The following is a 15,265-nucleotide window of genomic DNA, read 5'->3' as shown; positions in this document are numbered from 1 at the left end:
AGACTACTTTGCACAACAAAATCTTTTCCTGAACGTCCCATCCAAGAGAAACACTTCAACAAACACTGGGGGACAGTTCCTGAGGCTGGAGCCATTGAAAGCCACGGCCTTTGCCTTAGGAAGATAATATTAGCATATTAGATTTATAAAAACTATACAGTGTCCTTGCAGGGAAAGTGTGAGTTTTCAAAACAATAGCACAAAGGAATGGGGACAGGAGGTGGTAGGGAAGCAGTATGGAAATAGGGATAGGTAGGAGGAAGTATCTGTAGCCATGGGACACATCTGGTGCATGTGTGTGTAGAAGAATTAGACCATGAGCCTGGCCCTGACAACCCCCACCCAGCCATAGCTCCTGATAAAGATGGAGCATGTTGACCTTGGTTGCTACACCTACGTATGGAAGCCAGATTCATATAATTACTCATGTTTTTGTTTAGGGACTGATCAAAGTCTGATTCAAACTCTGGAGAAATTCCAATCGCCCAAATTTCCTGGTCAGTCTCACCTTGGTGAACATACAGCTCTGTGATCTATCCCAACAACTAAATTACTGCTGAAGACATGTAGGAGATATGGCAAATACATATAAGAGGTGCTCCTGTCAATGGATAGTAAAACTAAACTTTCTAAACGTGTAAAGTATTTAACACGCTACATCTACCTACATGCAGCAGTGAAACACGGTAGTGGCGGCATCATTTGGTCAGTATGCTCTTCTTCAGCAAAGTCATATTCATATATGGTCAATTCAAAGTTCAGACCTAAACCCAATGAAATATCTGAAATTTATCTTCCAAAGAAGAAAAATACAATCTGTGCTTAGGGATTTTTTTTTCAAATATGTATTATTCCCCTTCCTCTCCAGTTAAGCACCTCTCAAGTAGGTGTATTATATTCAATCTCAAGTAAATACATCGGAGTTGATGGTTTTAAGTAAGAAAGAATTAAAGGGGTGTAAGTACATTTACACATAATACAAAAAGCTGAAACACAGAAATATAAACAAGACTCAAGATATTTATTCAAGTAGAAATGTGGGAATATAACCATACTTACTAAAGGTTTCTATGTGTTCATCTTAAATAAAAAAAAAAAAAAAAACATTATTTCATGTAAAAATGTTTATAAACATGATAAGTGATTTTTCATTAAACAAAACATACAGTTATTCACATATTTCTAAGGGTATAAAGTCTACATCTCTGCCGTGGAAGATTGATAGCAGCAGCTTAAATAAACCAAAACAAAAAATTAATTGCTTACAGCCATCAGCTTTAATTAGGTATAATAGATATAAGATGGTTTCCCATGCTTAGTCTGTCCACACATTCTGATCTTCTATATTAATCTTCATCACTGCTCCAGGTGTCTTGAAAGGCGGGGTTCACAGCAGGAAGGCCAGCAGCACCCTACGAGAAATTCAAACATCCACCTCAGCTTTGCATGAAAAAGTAGAGTCATTTCTACTACGAGATTCATTACAGAAAACAAAACAGGAAATGCATGCCCAAATTAGGAACACATGTGGTTATACAGAGTAAAACACACCTGTAACCACAACTTATTTGATTGACAAAGCTATTAGGAATTAGGTAAACGATTGTCACCATGTTCCAATTAACGCTGAGAAAACATACTTCAGATTCCCAGGATGAGGCATACCTGTAATCAGTCCTTTAACCAGGACAGCAAAACCACCTCAGAACATTTCTGAACCTAAAAAGAAACCTTGCTCCTATGCTGTCATGTCTAAATAGTATTATTAGGAAAATAATTATCGAACTGAACATTTTATAATACCAAATAAGGAATGCATTTAAAGCCAAACAAGTTAGTCTAAAAATATACGCGATCAAACTTTAGATAAGCGTGGCTGACTTTTTTGGGATGAAATTTTAAGTTGCAATTGAATACATGGTAAAGAAACAGGAATACAAGACCATGATGCCAGTAATATTATCCCAGTTTTATGGTCTTTTTTTTTTTTTTTTTTAAATCAGTAACAAAAACTGTACGACATCAAGTCTAGTAAGTTGTACAAACTGAGGGGCTTCCTGTTGTCAGCTAAGGGGCTAATTGACATTCTGTCCTCACAGTGAATTCAGTTATTTTGTGTAATAAATAAATGTGACACTATCGGGGTTTTGTTTTTCCATTACAAACATCTGAGGTTTAAATGGATAGACCTGTTTTTCAATGACAAATAAGAGGGAGAGCATTCAAAAGTGGGAAAAACCAGTTTGAGACTTCTCATCTGAGCTTTGAAAGCAGACCTGCAGCCTCTCCTTTAAAAGGGTGGAGATTTTCCATTTTGCTCAATTCTCTGTTCTTGTACATAATGAAAGCAAATGCATTCATTAAAAAAGCTCTGTTTTAGCCTTTGCCCTTATTTTCTGGTATCAAATGTAGTTTTACTTTGCTTTACCCTTTTCTCATCCTTTGAGTCTTCTTCCACATCTGGATTACGGACGACAGGAACCCATGCCAGCAGGTTACCATCTTTCCCACCACTGTACAGCTCCTGCACACAAAAATCATCTATTTAGTTTTTCATCATAATTACCATCAAGTAAAAGGAAACATTGGCTTTCTAATGGCATCTGCCCTTGATGTATGTATTTTGGACCAAGTGTGCAGCAATTAAACAATATAAAACAGTCTATTTAAAGCAAGTTGTCTCCTGAGAGACGTTTGGGATTGATTACGTTCTTCATAACTGAAATAGGGAGCAAAAAAAAGAAAAGCACGTTTCCAGGACTGAGCGTCCTTTCCTGGAACTTTGAGGTGACAAGCTGCCAAACCACATTCTTACTGTTTGTCACAGACTGAAAATGTTTGTGTCACCGGATGTGCAAACTACCTAATAAGGATAGAATGAATTTATCAACAATCTGCCTTCCTCCCCTTTAAGTCCTCTCATAGATAGACCTGTTGGCATCAAGACAGCAAACTGAGAAAAGGGAAGGAGGAGAACTACCATCACACTTTATAAGCAAAATATACTTGGCTTCAAATCGAATAACCAGCTTACAACAAGTGCTGCTTTGATATGGTTACATTTTTTCAACGTTTAAATGCAGCCTAGTTGTGTAACATGTCTACATAAATGGTCTAACATGTTCACTTTCAAAAAACACTTTGCTTACACCTAAAGTACTAAAATATCAGCAGAAAACTGTCTTTAACTTTATATTAATCCCAAATATACAGTGAAATATTCCTATTCATGAAACTATTCCAGTTCCAGAGCCCTCTTATACATGTTTGCCCACTTTATAAATACATTGAAAATTTTATATGAAAAAATTAAATATGGGAAATGTATTCCTACAGTTAACAGTCTTCAAATGTGAATCAAGAAAATAGATCACAGACAAAAAATATATAAGGGAGGCAGGAAGGATAGTAGGAAAAATAAGGAAATGGAAAGGATAACACAGGTGAGGAATAAGGGACACAAGAAGGGGAGGGACGACAAAGGGAAAAAACAGAAGGAGAGAATTAAGGGGTGAAATGAACCTATAAGGACTAAAGGGGAAAACAAGAAAGGAAGGATGCTACAAAAGGAAAAAAAGGAAACATGGGATGTATCCAAGCGTTCATCCTAACCCCTAAATCCCTCAATCACTATATAGAGCAGGGGGCTATATAGTGGACTTTATAGTGAACTCAGTTAACTGACCATACGGACGGATGATTACTACTTTTCGCTCCCCATCGGTCACGTAACTCTGCCTCCTCACACACCGCATGCAGCATTTCTATTATTTGTTGCTGCCACAACAAATCCCATGATGCTTTGCAAGGAGATACCTTGCAATGCACTCTGGGATATATCTGCTCGTCTAGTGACCATGGATGATCACTACTTTTCAAGGTGCATTGTGGGAAATTTGGAGTCCACTACTCTTTTATCCACTGGACATTTGGACACTCATTTAAAATGATGTAGGCACTATATCGTGCCCTATATAGTGATCAGGGCGGACGTTCGGACACAGCCAGGGAGTCAGAAAAAAAAGAGGAAGAAGGAAAAATTCAATTCTGGTGGGTTGCTTCCTTCTCGCCCAGTGCTCTGGTGACAATGGGCACTACAGTTCCCTTCACCTTCCAGGCTCTTTCTAGTGTTTCCCTGAAACTTTGGTATTTCTCCAGTTTCTATTTTCCTGAAGTTTCCATCATTTGGGATGGTCACATCCATGAATACAGCTGCCCTCTGCAGCTTTTCATGCTGATAGAAACACTGCTTTTCTTTGAGTTTATGGTATAAGTAGCTGTTGTTCTCATACCTATTGTTGACAACCTTTTTTTTGAGTTACATCACTTGATCAAGCCTTTTATTATATTCCATACTATATAATAAGTCCGAAAAGTATGCGTAATTTCTGCCATTTTCGTATTGGGTTAATACCTCCTAAAGATAACACATGCAGACTGTTTTAGTGTTACTAAAAAAAGGGAAAACTAAAGTACTGACACTTCTCATAGTCCAGCCGCTGATTACAGAGGAATTATTAATTAAACCACATTGAGGAGCAGCATTAACAGCATGTAACCAGGGAGTAACTGCTTCCTTGGCTCAACAGGAACACCTGCATTTAAATTTATGGATGCAAATGTTGACAGAGCCATCTTATCTTACAGAGGGAGTGGCAGTGGAGCTATCAGAGGAGATGACATGTTTCTATACAATAAGTGGATAATCTGACGTGAATTCACAAGATAGAAAGGATAGAATAAGTGGAAATACAGCATGTTTAATAGCAGGGACCATTGTCACTATGATGCCTCTCACCTGGTAGTCTGGGTGGAACTCGCAGCAGTCCACGTTGTTGTAGTGACCCCTGAGCATAGTGATCAGCTCTCCTGTGTGGAGAGTGTAGACGGCCACTGAGCTGCCGCATGGCACAAACACAAACTCTGGGCTGCAGCCGTGAGACACGGAGAACTGAAGCCGTTTACGACTCTCGTTGCAGACCTTCCCATAATTTACCTGACAGAGACAATAAAAGCAAACTGAATGCATGTAGAAAAAATGAAATATTACACACCGCTTAGATGAAACGCTTGTCATTACTTCTAAAATGTTAACGTATAAAATACAGAGAGAGAAAAAAAATCTTTTAGCACATTACATCATCACCAGTTTGTTTATTCGGTCAGATTGAACACCTTGAACTTGCATGATTCACTCTTTTGACATCTGGCTAATGTGGTCCAGGCTGTCCTATTACATAATCATCACTGAGGTTTGACATGTTACCCTTAAAGAAGTTTAAATAATAAGTTTAAATCAGGGTAAGCTGTAGTTTGGCCAGGTTCTCCTGCTCTAAACCACATACATGAAAGGAATTCAGCATGTTTTGCACATGTTTACTTGTTTATTGGAGATCTTTCGAGAAGGTGTTCAGTTAAAGGCCTGTGAAACAGGTTTTTTCTTTTTGCAGCTGTATCTTTAAAATGAAAATGGAGGTATGTTACAAGGACAAAGTCAAGGTGCCTGAACCTTACCAGCGTATTTTCCCCCGTAGCACTATTCCATAGTCTCATGCGGTCATCTGTCCCGGTGGTTAAAAGGTAGAGGCCATCAGATGTAAAGCAAAGGCCATTCACTCTGCCGTTATGGGCTGTGTTTACTAGACAGAACAACAATACAGGGTTTCTTTTTTTCTTTTGTTCAAACTGTACTTGGTTTGAATAATATATAAATATGAAATATTACAACATTTATGACTAAAATGAGTAAATAGCTCTGATAAAACTAGAAGGTTTATTAGCTAAAACAAATCGAAATAATAAAAAAAAGTGGAAAAGTGACATTACCTGCTTCAGAGGAGGCCTTTGACTTCTCTCCATTATGTTGATCCAAAGTAAAAAGACTACCTGAAGCTCGGCGCACGTCCCAAACCTTCACCTTACTGTCTGCACTTGGAAGAAGGAATGAAAGGCATTATTTACTTTCTCCTATACTGAACTTAAACATTCTGTCTGGTAACTGAACTTCAGGTACTAAGGGTATTTATAAAAGTGTGTAGAACCTAATTGTTGTTTTTATAAGGTCCATTTTCTGTGGGGAATTACCACGCTGCCTCTGAACGATGCTGTGCATTACTCTAGGCCCCTTGGTGTGCCAGGAGTTCTGACAATCACTTCAAACCACAGTCCAAAGGCAGAGGCGCACTGATCCCAGTGGGTTAATTAGCAGGTCTAATGTAGCATGAAAATAGGTGGGGACTGTAACCACCATATGCTAAACTGACAGTGCCACCAAACCACCACATTGCTTGTCTGTGTTAGCATTATCCTTGAATCTAAATGTGGCCAGATGGCTGGGATGTGATATGCCACAGTCTGCTGGGCCAAAACATGGTGCAGATCTCACAGATGTAAACAAGCATTGTCCTTATGATGCTCAGACAGAAAATTAGGCTAATTTAAAAAACGAAATACCGCTGCAAGTAGGGCTTACCTGGCAGTGGCTAAGATATACTCGTATCTTGGCGACCATCGCACGGACAGAACTTCTGCTCTGTGACCTGGACATACATATATAATATAGGTGAACACATAGGTATGGATAAAACCACACAGTGGTCAGTTTGAAAGCTTCCTCTGGTTTCTAGAGAACAGAATTTGACATTTTAACCTAAATGGATTTGCACTAAAAAAACTAAACAACTGCCCCTATCAGAGAAAGTGAAGTGCTTTTTTATGGGTTAATAGGCATAAAACAAATAAAACAAAGACTCGGTTTCATGACCTCAGGTTTATGGTCATGAATTTGGCCCAGCTTTTCCCTGGTGGTTCCTCCCATAAACAAAAGAACGCCTTCTTTCTTTTTAAAATGTAAAATTGCACCCGAGGTGACTTCTTTAAAGCCCAATATAAATGATGCTGCATTTAGTTTATGTTTCTAAAGGAACAAAAAACACATTCATAAAAGTAGAGACAAGTCATCAGTTAACCTTAAGTGTGGTTTTCATTCAAAACTATCAACTCTGCTCCATCTGCTCTCTGATCTTCTTGCCTATTCTCCAATAAAGGTCACAAAGGCACAAACAAATCCAAGATAAATAGTTACTAAAAAACAAGTAAAATAGGTTCATGTTTTGGACCTTTTGGGGTGTGCAAAATTAAAGAAACAGCATATTTTCCACTAATAAACTCAAACGAAGAAACACTGGCTGATGAAGCATAGATTTTGTTCCAGGAGTCCCAAATTTTTTTTTCCAAAACATTATTATTTATTTATGTATTTATTTTTTTGCTATTTGTGATTATGAGTTTATGACATTACAACAGACAAGACTGTAGGCTGCTTAGCTTGCATCAATGTTGCAACTGGATATTTTTTCAGATTTAAACTACGATTGGTAAATTTGGACGGTTTATTCATGTTGAGCGGTCAAACTTACTGTAGGAGGCCTCCAGGTGGGAGTGAGAGTAGATGAATTTGACCTTATTAGAGTTATAGGCTTAGGTTCCCTAGTCTAAGGTAAATTCAAATAATGTGCGCATAGGAAACTATAACAGCCTTCCTTTGATTAGATGAAACCCAAATTGTATTTAAATGCTGAAACCGTGACAACATACGGTCTGTGAAGTCTTGACTGTGATTACTTTTGATCCCTGATTAATGCTACATCAGGGGGACTTTTGATTTATTCCATGATTCCATGATGAAAGAAACAACGCTTAAAGTTTTCTGCTATTTTATTATCCTGGTCATGAACAGACATTAATGGGTTTGTCTAAAGGTGACATTGAAAACATCACCTTTTCAGGGGGAATTGTTAGGATAATTATCATTGATTATGTGTGAGTTTATTAGACCTTAATATTAGCTGCCTGTTGCGTGTCGGAACTGATGTTTTCCACAATGGTTTATTTAATTAAGACAGTTCCTCTGTCCGGATACACAGTTATAATCTTCATTCTGTACGTGGCAAATATTTGGAAAAGGGAATGAGAGCGGTGTGCTTCAGCTAAGAACAAAGCGTAATATTTTGATAAGGCTGGAGCCATGGATGTCTATTCATCTGCTAACGTGTATGATGTAATGTATAAAATGCCTTTTTAACTGTTAATCGTCGCCAATTCCTGAGAGGTGAGCAGCTGTCTTCTGTAAATCTAAGTAACGTCTCTGATCTGAGTAAGATTATAGCTGCTATCAGAATCTGTTGTCATGTCTCATGGTTATTTAATACATATAAGTTATGAAGTGTTATTGAAAGAGTTTGTCCTAAGTGATCTATTTTCAGGAAAAAGAACCAGAGAGATAGAGCTTCAAGGTGCAAACACAGAGCCTGTCTTTGACAAAGGTAAATTATTTTAAAAGCATATTTTTGCAAGACATACTCTATATATTCTGATACAGTTTGATTTATCTGTACTTTATTTCAAGGCAGTTTATGAGACACAGTTCCTTTATATCTAAATACATAAAATCTGATGCAATCCAAATTGTGTTTACAGTGGGGGAAATAAGTATTTGACCCCTTGCTGATATTGCAGGTTTGCCCACTTACAAAGAATGCAACGATCTATAATTTTAATCATATGTACATTCTAACAGTGAAAGACAGAATCCCAAAGAAAATTCCAGAAAATCACATCATATGAATTTATTAAAATTGATAACCATCTGATGAGGAAAAGTGTTTGACCCCCTACCAAACAGCAAGTATTCTGGCTCCTACAAGCCAGTTAGTCTTTCTTGAAGACACAGCCCAAATCCCAACCAATTATCTACATCAAATACACCTGCCTCACCTTGTTTCCTGTATAAAAAGACACCTGTCAACACCCAAACAACCAGAATCCAACATCACCACCATGGGCAAGACCAAAGAGCTTTCTACGGACATCAGGGACAAGATTGTTGATCTGCACAAGGCTGGGATGGGCTACAAGTGAATCGGAAAGCAACTTGGAGAGAAAAGATCAACTGTCGGTGCAGTTATCAGGAAATGGAAGAAGCACCACACCACCCCCAACCTCCCTCGGTCTGGGCCTCCACACAAGATCTCGCCTCGTGGGGTGTCCCTGATGATGCGAATGTTGAGGAATCAGCCCAAAACCACAAGGGGGGAACTGATGAATCAACTGAAGGCAGCGGGGATCACAGTTACAAAAGAAACGGTTGCTAACACACTACGTCGTCATGGATTGAAATCCTGCAGCGCACGCAAGGTCCCCCTGCTCAAGAAGAAACATGTACAGGCCTGCATGAAGTTTGCCATTCACCACCTGGACGACTCAGAAGAGGCCTGGAAGAAGGTGATGTGGTCAGATGAGACCAAAATAGAACTTTTTGGTCTCAAATCAACTCGTCGTGTTTGGAGGGCAAAGAACACAGAGTACAACCCAAAGAACACCATCCCCACCGTCAAGCATGGTGGTGGCAACATCATGCTTTGGGGGTGCTTTCAGCCAATGGGACGGGACAACTCTATCGAGGGGAGGATGGACGGGCCATGTATTGTGGAATTCTGGACCAACATCTCCTTCTCTCAATGAGAGAGCTGAAGATGGGTTGAGGATGGGTGTTTCAGCACCACAACGACCCTAAGCACACCGCCAAAGCAACAAAAGAGTGGCTGAAGAAGAAGCACATCAAGGTTCTGGAGTGGCCTAGCCTGTCTCTAGACCTGAATCCAATTGAAAATCTTTGGAGGGAGCTTAAAATTTGAGTTGCCAGACGACAACCTCGGAACCTGAATGATTTGGAGGCTGTCTGCAGGGAGGAGTGGGCCAACATCCCTGCTGTAATGTGCACAAACCTTGTCACCAACTATAAAAACCGTTTGACATCTGTGCTGGCCAATAATGGCTTTTCTACAAAATATTAACATGCTGTTTGTCCAGGGGGTCAAACACTTGTTTTTCCTCATCAGATGGCTATCAATTTTAATAAATTCATATGATGTGATTTTCTGGAATTTTCTTTGGGATTCTGTCTTTCACTGTCAGAATGTACATATGAATAAAATTATAGATTGTTACATTCTTTGTACGTGGGCAAACCTGCAAAATCAGCAAGGGGTCAAATACTTATTTCCCCCACTGTAAATCCCCTCAATCACATGATTAGCATTAGATTCAGTTACATTTAGATATATTTGACCCAAAAAAGAAGTCCAATCAAATTATTGTGTTTAATGCTGCAGGTAAAAATTTATCTTCTTAAGAAGACCCAGTCTGTTATAGGAGCTCTAGTTGTTGTGCTGTGTGAAGGACAGAAAAACACTGATACATAGATAGAGGACTGCTGATACTTTAGGCCAATATTCTTCTTTCTTTCTCTCCATGTATCGAGATCAACTAATACATGCAAGCATTTGCCATTTAATTAGTACGTTCAGCGGCCTATGCCTTGAGATCAATCTATTGGTAATGTTTTGTTAATAAATGTTTCTTATATGTTGTAATCAAGACTTGTGTGGCAGTTGCTATGGTGTCATTTTTAATCATGTAAATGGAAGAAGATAAAGCAATATCTGCTTCAAGAATCAGCCTTCCAAATAATAGAAAATCAGCAACACATGTGAGATCGGTTAGACTGATGCCAGAATAATTGGTATCTGAATTTGCATTTAAAAAAAAAATCTCTAAAAGAGGAAGTAAAACCAAAAAAATATATATCTTGAAATTCATTTAAACAAAGAAAATATGGGTTACTTTTGAAATTGGCAAATTTATTGTAGAAGAGAACAAACCCTGAAGAACGTGGATCCGTGAGCCCGATTTCAGGTCACACAGTTGGATTTTAGGGTTTTTGGTGCCGACTGAAATCACAAACAGACACAGATATTTCTCAAAATAAAAACAGTGAAAGAAGAGAAATACAAGATAAGCACAAACCTCAAAACAAATGATAATAATCAGTTTATTTAAACTGGTTCAATTTACCCTTTCCTCCTCCTATCATTCATCAGTTACCTTTATGTAAAGAGCTTGTCAGAATATTCTGGTAAATTATCAGTATATCTTGCAAGAGGCAAAGAAAGAACAAGTGACATACATTGGTAAAACTGAAAAACTTCTGATAAGATGTGGGATCACATATCCTCATCCTATAAAGTCATAAAAGATGGAAGTGTAGATTGTTCACAATCTGCTCCAGATGTCTGCTAAAATCTGAATTGGTAAAATATAGTACATAACTAAGATCCAGATGCTTTTCAGGAAGTTTCCCTTAAAAGCCTTGGCTCATACGGAAACAAATCAAAACTGTGGGGGATGCATCCGACCTGTTTGACAAGTATGTCTGAGAAGGAAGGAGATGTGTCTTGCCTCTGGTAAGAAGCAGCAAGAAAGCTGAAAGGACTGGTTTCTGCATTTAACAGAGAACTTATCTATGTTTGTAGGAGGTTAAACTCAGCAGGCCTGATCAACCTGTTGGTCCTGCTGCATTACCTGGGAACACCTAGATTCCAACAATGCTTCTCTGCTGAAGTCCGCTCATATGTAATCAGTTTCTGACCCTATTCTGTCCCCTGAAGACACATGTCATTCTACAGCTAGAGGTTCTGCAGGGTTGAGTCTGTGCCGTTTTGTAGGGACACACAGAACTTTTCTTGATTAATAAAAAAAAAAAAAAAAACAGATGACAGACTGCTAACCTAACGAGATTTCTGTCCTTGGTTTTGCTTGTGAACACAATGAAACAGAAAAGCCCAAGAAAATTCTCGGGCTGCGGCGTTTCATGCAACAAGTGGCTGGAGGAAAAAAAAAAAAAAAGCACCTGCAATGAGACTGTGTTTCCTTGCAATGGGTGATAAGTGGTGACTGTAGACGTTGCCCTCAAACTCGAACACTTCAGCTGGCTAAAAAAATAAAAACATAAAAAAACAAAACTGATAACAAAGAGCAATTTATGGTCCGATCAGTGATTATTTGCATATTAAAGGCATGAAAATCTGATCATAAGATGAAACTAACAACAGAAGCTAGAAAGTTGAATATGGCTGAATTTCACCAGAACAAGAGAGGACCCCCCCCCCACCACCACCACCGAGCTAAGATCATCAGAAAATGGAAGATGCAGAAAATATCTGAGGGAAAAAGTGTGCAGCAGCTCGGTGCTGAGACGGCAGCCACTGGTGGTTACAATGCAAATTCTTCTCCAAACATAAAAAGCTTCTCTGTGCTGCGTCTGTCAGTGAGTGCCAGCACCAGCATGGACTGTGCCAGTGGGAGGAGGGGGGAGGGGTTGCACAAACACTCACTCACTCACACACATACAGAGGAGGATCTGTTTGCATATAAATGTGGCACAAAGAAAAAAAAATACAGACAAAGTGAACAACAATGCAAAACACACAACACATTTATTAGAGGAGAGACCGTGTGTTAGTGCGGAGGCTCAGACACAAACACAGCAAACTAATTCAAAGGTTAGTGGATTGTTTTCTGTCCCTTCTGCGACCTCTGGAGCAAGCCCTGGTGCCAGTGTAATTCTAGCACAGCTCTGGGCCTGCCATATGGGACGATGTGGCAGAGAGGGGTGGAACGCATGAAGCACAGAATCAGAAACAGAGATGAAGGGGGGAAGGAAAGGTTATTAATGCAGGTAAACAGAGGATTTTAAAGGGTTATTACAATATATATTATATTACAATATACCAAAATAAATCAAATCAAAACTTTTATGTGATCTATAACCTGGAAAACTCGGTTAAAAACAATTCCAGAGGATGGAAAAAAGGAAAGAACTGTTGATAAATAACAATAACTAACATTTTACTGCAGGACTCAGGAAATAGCCTGTAAGCATAGTGATATTTTAATGATCTTGGCTTTATTTTTTCGTTGTACAAAATTAAATCTACATAAGGCTGTGTTAATATGCCATCCTCTTCACATCACCCCAATGAGCTTTGCTGATGTTGATCTATCCTTTGAGCAATTCTCCTGATAAAGGGTGAGTCTCCTTTAAAGCTTCAGCGTTCTAGCTGGGGCCAGTTGTTTTATGCAAAACATATAGCCTGAGTTTCATCAGACCATAACGCTTTCTCCCACATACTATTGGGTGACTTCAGATCGTTTTTTCCTCATGTGTTGTTCTTTCCATTAATTTCAGAGGAATTTCCAATTTTCATTCTTCCATTTTGTTTCCCAAATGAGTTTTCCAGGTTCCTGGTCAAATTAAAAGTAGTCTGACTCCATTCATACAGTATGAAGACACTTGGTTTATAAAATTTTTAGGACACATGACTTACTTTTAATGTTTCTGTGTCCCACACTTTCATGGTCTTATCAAAGGAACTGGAGACAAACATCCCTGTATCATAAGGATACCACTGGACTGTCTCCACGCTGAATCTGTGGACGTGTCTGCTTGACCTGTAAAAGCAAAAAACAAAAAACTGTGAAAAACTCCCAATTGGCCATGATAAAGAATGTATTCTGTTAAGATAGTAAAATAGTTAGAAATATAATGAACTACTTCTTCATATGTTGTCTTCCATCCTTGAAACAATCTTGTGAGTTGGTTAGACACATAATGAGGGAATGCTGCCCTCTAGTGGATGAAGTCAATAAGCTGATATTTACCTTCCAACAGTCCTGACTGGCCTGCAGGTGTATTGTTGTTTTCCACTGTGGTTCTCGAGGTCATAGATGACAATGACTCCGTCTGCTCCTCCAGACAACATACTGACAAATAAAAAAAATTACTTTGTCCAAAAATATGTATCTACCAGAGCATGGTAAATCTGGCTTCAGAAACTAATTTGTCTGCCTAATTTCGTTCCATCCTGTTCTCTTGTCCAGGTGATTTTAAACTTGTGGTCTCACACTCAAATCCTCAAGGACCGGGGGTCTCCAAACTTTAAGATGTATCCTTTTCCCAACACTGCTGAACCAAAAAGCTAAACTAGTCTGCTGTCAAGCTCTACAGACCTCTGAGCTAGTATAAGAGTAAGCTGTGTTGAAGATTAAACAAATCCAGGCTGGTTTACCTCATTCTACGCACCATGTCTGAAGTGCGGATCTGTCATCCATCTCCCCTTCTTTTGAAACCAGATCTACTTTACTTGTCCTCTCTTATTTCTGTCTGATTCCTCCATTTCCTATTCCATGCTGGAAATATTTTTGCCCTTTTGAGATTTTAACACTTTTTCTGTATTACTTATCAGAATAGTAATTAGATTTTTACAAATCCAAGTCATGGTAAGATGTTCAGGCGTAACAATAAGAGTGTTTATAAGAGTGTTTCTTGAATTTTAACTGCGTGTTATTGGTAGTGTAACAGGACGCAAAATATGACTGATTAAACTTACTATCTCCCTTCAATTGTTTCAATGTCAATGGCATTAATCCCATTTCCGTGGATTCGGTCCACATCTCTGTCAGGATTTAACTTCAGACTGAGGACTCTTCAAAGATACAGAAGGGGAGAAAAATGCATGAAACTTTCAGCAAAACAGCTTTAGAAAACACTGTAGGAGAAGGGTTAGGTTATAGAGGGAAATATTTCTTTTAAATTCAGTTTACTTATATAGTGCCAATTCACAACACATGTCATCTCAAAGCACTTTACAGTTCAGCAGATCATCCAGTCAAATTGATTCCAAGTTTTTTATCTAAGGAAAACCAGTTGATTGCAAAAAATACAAGTTTGTTATCTTAAAAGTGAAGCTATAAATATTTCTCATGGCTCTGTTCAGCACCATTTCATTTTATGACTGCTTACTAGTATCGCAATATTTCACCTTCATAATATGTGTGCAAAATTATTGTAAAGTATATTCAATATTCAATATTTTCATCAAATCAGCAATATATACATGGAATCATTTAACCATATAACATGACATTCGCCAGGCAACCAAAGAACAAATCCTATCAATAAAGTAAGAATGAGGAACTTAAATACATATCTTTGGTATGCTTCCTTTAAATAACATGTTCCAATTGACTAGTATTGTTTTAGCTGAGGTGCTAAAATGCTCAAATATTCACTTCATACTATGACCGATATGTTAATTTCAAGTTCTTATTGCCAAAAACCATGAAGAATTTTTAAACTGTTGCGAATTTTGACTCATTCAGCAGTAGGTCAATAATTACCGGTATTATAAAACTACCATCAGCTGGCCTCGTTTGATATCGGAATCCTGGCTTTCCCCTCAGAATTCTACTTTAACCTCAGAATTCCGACTTTGCCTCAGAATTCCGACTTTGCCTCAGAATTCTACTTTACCTCAGAATTCTACTTTACCTCAGAATTCTACTTTAACCTCAGAATTCTACTTTA

The 15,265-nt window shown here is 38.4% G+C and overlaps 1 protein-coding gene across 1 annotated transcript in view; it reads right to left on the bottom strand.

The window, feature by feature from the left end:
* Positions 1 to 28: 28 nt before the first annotated feature.
* Positions 29 to 15,265, bottom strand: part of ercc8 (excision repair cross-complementation group 8) — a 16,326-nt gene continuing 1,089 nt past the window's right edge. The window contains exons 2-12 of the mRNA XM_015395991.1: positions 14,289 to 14,384; positions 13,561 to 13,662; positions 13,227 to 13,350; positions 11,750 to 11,831; positions 10,722 to 10,790; positions 6,473 to 6,539; positions 5,827 to 5,930; positions 5,515 to 5,639; positions 4,799 to 4,996; positions 2,429 to 2,524; positions 29 to 1,412 (exon numbers count right to left, since the gene is read on the bottom strand). Of these exons, the coding sequence (XP_015251477.1) occupies positions 1,347 to 1,412; positions 2,429 to 2,524; positions 4,799 to 4,996; positions 5,515 to 5,639; positions 5,827 to 5,930; positions 6,473 to 6,539; positions 10,722 to 10,790; positions 11,750 to 11,831; positions 13,227 to 13,350; positions 13,561 to 13,662; positions 14,289 to 14,384 (1,129 nt within the window). The 3' untranslated portion in view covers positions 29 to 1,346. The remainder of the gene's footprint in view (positions 1,413 to 2,428; positions 2,525 to 4,798; positions 4,997 to 5,514; positions 5,640 to 5,826; positions 5,931 to 6,472; positions 6,540 to 10,721; positions 10,791 to 11,749; positions 11,832 to 13,226; positions 13,351 to 13,560; positions 13,663 to 14,288; positions 14,385 to 15,265) is intronic.

Source organism: Cyprinodon variegatus, unplaced genomic scaffold (genome assembly GCF_000732505.1).
Source record: "Cyprinodon variegatus isolate N-32 unplaced genomic scaffold, C_variegatus-1.0 Scaffold26, whole genome shotgun sequence".
Lineage (NCBI taxonomy): Eukaryota > Metazoa > Chordata > Actinopteri > Cyprinodontiformes > Cyprinodontidae > Cyprinodon > Cyprinodon variegatus.
This window is presented reverse-complemented; position numbering and strand designations above follow the sequence as displayed.